General features: G+C 40.6%; 1 protein-coding gene across 1 annotated transcript; it reads left to right on the top strand.

The window, feature by feature from the left end:
• The first annotated feature begins 49 nt into the window (after positions 1-49).
• Positions 50-1,909, top strand: LOC103901508 (nuclear cap-binding protein subunit 2). The gene is made up of 3 exons (XM_009282412.2): positions 50-168; positions 644-851; positions 1,434-1,909. The coding sequence occupies exons 1-3, from the start codon at positions 50-52 to the stop codon at positions 1,503-1,505; spliced, it is 399 nt and encodes a 132-aa protein (XP_009280687.1). The 3' UTR covers positions 1,506-1,909.
• Positions 1,910-5,202: the final 3,293 nt, after the last annotated feature.

Below are 5,202 nucleotides of genomic sequence, written 5' to 3'. Positions count from 1 at the left end.
AGGCCGCCGCCGCGGGGGGCGGGAGCGGTCAGGGCGTGGGTGAACCGAAATGCGGGTTCTGAGTCGCGGGAAAATTATCCGAGGACAAAACTATTTGGTTGCGAAAGTGTCTGTGGGAGTCCTGGGCGAGAGAGGGCAAACATACGCTGCACGTCCGAGCGGGGGCTAGTAGGTTGCTTTCACTCTGATACTTTTAAGCCAGACACTTTAGATAGTTGGCCTCTGCAGTCAAAGCGTATTCTTAGTGCCCGAGTAGAGGGGTGTTTCTTCTCGTACAGGCATACGCATGAAGTGTCTGTTGGTGTCTTGCATCCCTGTCGCATGTTGACTTCATTACATGCAAGTCTCTCTGAAGATCATCCCGTTACTGGTTCCAGCGAACTCGCCGAAACGGTGAAAGTTTGCAGCGTGAACGGAGCATGCATGGGGCTTCTCATTCTTTCTTTAGTAATAGACTTTATGCTTTTAAGGGTGAGCATGGTTAAAGAACTTGATCCAATATATGCATTTTTAATATACTTGAATTGCTGCACATTGCTGTGTTTCACTAGCAGTTTTCTCAGCCCACATAGCTTCGTAAAAGAGGTTGCTTTTAAAAGTAACCCAGCAGGAACCTGATTCAAGCAAATACTTGGTTTTGTAGCCCATTTGATGCTGATCTTTTTTTCCATGAAAATACAAGCCCGTTTTTTTTCATTAACCTGTTCCTAAGGTATTATGCAAGAGGAGATGCTGAAAATGCAATGCGATACATCAATGGAACCAGACTTGATGATAGGATCATAAGGACAGACTGGGATGCAGGATTTAAAGAGGGTAGACAGTATGGTCGTGGAAGATCAGGGGGCCAGGTAGGTTGTTGTATAGCCTTAATTTTTAAGGGGCTGGTGACTTTGCCAAATTATTGCTTTTTGCATGAGCACACTCAGAACAACTTCAGAAATAGCAACTTAGAATTATTGTTTAAGATAGCACTATAGTCTGTAAGACATCAATGATGATGTTATCTACTAAGAATAAATAACTTTTTCATATATTTCACTGAAAATACTTTCAGAAACTTCTTGGCTGCCTGGGGAGATAATGCTTATAAAGAAGCCCAGAAAATGTAAGGCTGTCAGGAACACAAAGAACAGCGCTTTGCTTACTTAAGGTTGAGCAGGTAGCAGGTGCTTTTACTGCTGAAGCAGGAGGCTAGCTATCCTCGCTTTGGCTGTCTTGATTAAAGAGTCCCCCTGGACATTATTAAAAAAGAAGTTAGTTTATGTTGTGTTCTGGGCTTCTGCATGATGCATTTTGCCTTCTGTTTTGTCAGTCGGCTCCTTGTGGCCACTTACATGTTGTGAACTCAGTTTGACTATATTGTGATGGTGTAATAGTTTTTGAGAAATTGTTTGTCTTTACTGGACTTCCCTTTTTTCCTCCTTTGTAAGGTCCGAGATGAATATCGGCAAGACTATGATGCTGGAAGAGGTGGCTATGGCAAAACTGTTCAATGCCAGTGAATAGCGAATGACTCATCAGCCTCACAGGAGAACTAAATCTGCCTTGTAAATGTCACCAGGCACAAAGTAGGTCTGTTGCACACAAATTTATGTAGCTAGAAATTCACAGAAACTACTGTCTGTGTTCCTGTGATCGCATAGTATGTTCAATATCTCTTGCATTTTAATACCAGGATCCAAAGCATTGCAGAGTACATTAACAGAGAGGACCTGGGAGCAGGGTTTTAAGCAATAGTATGCGCGAGGCTTTGGTCTCTAAATGCTGCTGTAACTCTACTAAAGGAACAAAGGTTTAACGGTATGGTGCTTTTTTTCACTGGCAAAACTTGATTATTTTATCACTGAGTTTTGTTTACATTGGTATCACAGGGTGGAGAGTGGCAATAAAGGAGGGTTGGGGTATGTTTCAGAGATGAAAGAAGAAGGCAAAGAGCCTGAAAAGAAGTGGAATTTCTAGGGAAATTTCCCAGTTTTTAGGGAAGACTTAAAGTTGCAGATTTTCTGGGGTTACTGGATTAGCATCCTTTTACACTGATGCTGTTCCTAGCACACTTACATGAACGGCCACAATAAAACAAGTCAGACTGATGCGACCAGGAATCATGACGTGAGAAGCAAGCCTAGCAGAGAGCAGAAAACAGACCCTTGCAGTCTTCTGCAAAGTATAATGTGATTGCACGACATTGCGCGATTCAGAACCATTTTGCTTTGTGGGATACAGAGAACAGCAAGTGTAAGAATTACAGTAGCAGTTATTTTCACAGTTGGAGTAGTAGTATTTTGCTCCTGTCTGGTAGCTCTCTACAGCCTTAATATTTGAGGAACAGTATGTTTCCTGTGCCTACAAGGGTGGCGTGAAGCCAAGTTGTACAGTTACCCCCCAAAAAATGGGACGTTTGAGGAACTGTGTGTATAATGAGAAAGTGTGTTCTCAAAATAGATTTTCTATTTGAGAAACTTGATTTCAGACAAAGGTAAAAATAAAAAAAGATGAGTTTTGGGAGGAGCCTTACTTTCTACTGAGCATGTGGTAAAAATGGTAAAGGAATTGCAGGACTGTATAGATATTTTTTCCCCCTTCTGGATCCTATTAATACTGCTAGTATGTATGATGGGATTTTGATGTACTGCAGACATAGGAATAAAAATTATTAGTGATCCCAAGATCTGTGAAATTGACCTGCTGAAATGAAATAGTTTAAAAGGAACTGTTACAGGGCTTTGGATTATTTATTTTTACGGACTTCTGAGTTCTTTGGGAATGGCAATTCATAAAGGTGTGTCCAAATACCTTGTTGTCCATGACTCCTTAAAAACCTTTAAAATACCAGGTATGTAAAAGTTGATCTTTACTCACTGAAGATACTGTTGGAAATCTTGATACGTTTCCTGTGTACAGTTAGTCACCACCGTTACTGTAAATTGGAAATACAGTGAGGTAGAACAACTGCAAGGAGACTTTGCTTACTTAGGAAGCGGGTTTTTGGGTGGGCTTTGGTTTTTTTGGCACATAGAGTAAAACTAGATTTTCAGGATCGCTTGGTGCTGGTCTGCAAACAAGACTTTGGACAAAGGTACCTTTTTCTATATAATACATTTGATTATGAGTTTACAGCCTGTAATCTGCTCTAGGAAACATCTGAAGTTTATTTTTTGTTGTATCAATTTTGTATAAAAAATTGTATTACCAAAACTCTAAGTCACTTTCAAATAAAGCTGCAACATTAAAATGGATTGGTTTTTTTTTTTAACAGAATTGGTGAGAGAAAGGGGCTATATTCAGACTCTGGTCCACATCCTTTATTCTAGTGTCTTTTAAGATGGAGAGAATGAATATTCCTTTCCTTTGAGTGGACTTTCAGTCTCGTTCAGTTCTTAACCGGATGCTGAAAGATGTTTTTTTTTAAGTGCTGCAAGACAGTTATTCTCAAATGAAATGGAGGCAATAATAAGATTTTCCCTCAAAACCATCACTGTCTTTTTGCTGAATACGTGCAATGTGTACAGACAGATTTTTGTTTTAAAGCGAGATTTTTCTATTTTGAGAGAAGTCTCAATCAAAATGGGATTTAAAAGCACATGATCTATCATGTAAAGTCTTAGTATCTCAAAAGCGCATAAAGAGGAAATTGATTGAACATGGTTTGATTTTTGCCTTCCCTAGCTGAAACTGGACATGGCTCTGCTGAAGCTAGTGCTTAACAAAAGTAACCGAATTAAGTCTTTAAAACTTCACTGGGGGGCTTCTTTAGCTTTCTTACATGCCAGTTCGTTGTGATTAGGTTCTCTTGGAAGTAAAGGATCTCCTGTGATTTTTTTGACATGCCAGTTCATTATGATTATGTCCACTTTCATAGAAGTTTAAGCTCTATATTAGCTTTTCTAAATACTTGTTCGTCATAATTAGGTACTTCTATGGAATTGTATCCATAAAGAAATACAGCAGCTGAGAATACGAGTGGAAGCTTAGATATGCCTTGATGGAAGAGAGGCTGTTAGAAATTAAGGCGGCGAGAGCTTCAGTCTCTCCCTCAGACTGTCGTGCAGGCTCATGGCGGGTTGATTTATATGCCTCCCTTTGACACCAATAGCTGCAAATAAGGTTTGTATTCACAGCATTTGAGTCTTTGTATTACAGTATAAAATCAGTAGAGTGTAAATTGGAGCATTAAAGGTCTTCATTTTCAATGACTGACAAAGTAATACCTGTTACCAGTGTACCCCTGCAGGCTTGTTTCAAGGTGGTCTTTATATTAGTCAGGTTACGCACTACCCTGTGCAGCAGCAAAGTTCCTGCTCAGGTTGGTGCCAGTGCAACCACCGTTGGTGTTAATGTAATGGTTCTTTCTACACAGACAAATCTGAGAGACAGAATGATTAAAGTATTTAAGCTAATATCCAGCACCTCATCTTCCATATCTTGTCAGATTAGGCTTCTTGTGAAGGTAAAAATTGATGAAAAACTCTACTAAAACCGACGTGGTTTGTACAAAGGCTTTCATGTATACCGTCAAAGACAATGCTAGTCAAAGGAAAGCGGTCCACAGGGACTGAACATCTAATAACCTGTTGTCCATTTGAGTTTCTCAAGCACGAATTGTACCTCACGCTACAGCATATAAACGAGGAAGAATTGGAGTGGGCATTTTTTCTTGGCAGTCTGGGATTTCTGCTCCTAGCTGAGTATATTTGGTACTTTCAGGTAAGTGTAGGGCCTGATATGACTACAGGTGAAGTACCAAAAAATTGGTCAAGACTGCGGAGAGAAGCGTCCTGGGCTTCAAAGTGTCTATCATGTTTGGGCTAATTTATTAATTGTCTGCTTTCATATGTCTCCTGCCTGTTCCTATCTAAATAAGCTTTTGCACAAGGGATTGGATATGCTCAGAGCTGCTCTGTAGTAATGCACACAACTCCTCTGCTCTCCCTTTTGGGATAACCAGGTGGTGTAAATGTTTCTCATGGCTTGGGGGAGGAGGCCTCCCTGCCCTTGTCTGGCTAAGACCGGTGTTGAGTCCCAGCTTGTGACTGGCAGGCGTTATCTCCATTACTGCTTCATCTCTTTCTGTCCCATGTAGACAGAGGAAGGTTATTCAAGGTTGGCTGTGTTTGGATCCCAAGGTTTCAGTAATGGTGCAAACTGAAAACAGGCCTTGCTCCTTTCTCAAAAACCTGTGCTCTATCCAGACTGGATGAG

The sequence above is a fragment of the Aptenodytes forsteri genome, unplaced genomic scaffold (genome assembly GCF_000699145.1).
Source record: "Aptenodytes forsteri isolate BGI_AS27 unplaced genomic scaffold, ASM69914v1 Scaffold404, whole genome shotgun sequence".
Lineage (NCBI taxonomy): Eukaryota > Metazoa > Chordata > Aves > Sphenisciformes > Spheniscidae > Aptenodytes > Aptenodytes forsteri.
This window is presented reverse-complemented; position numbering and strand designations above follow the sequence as displayed.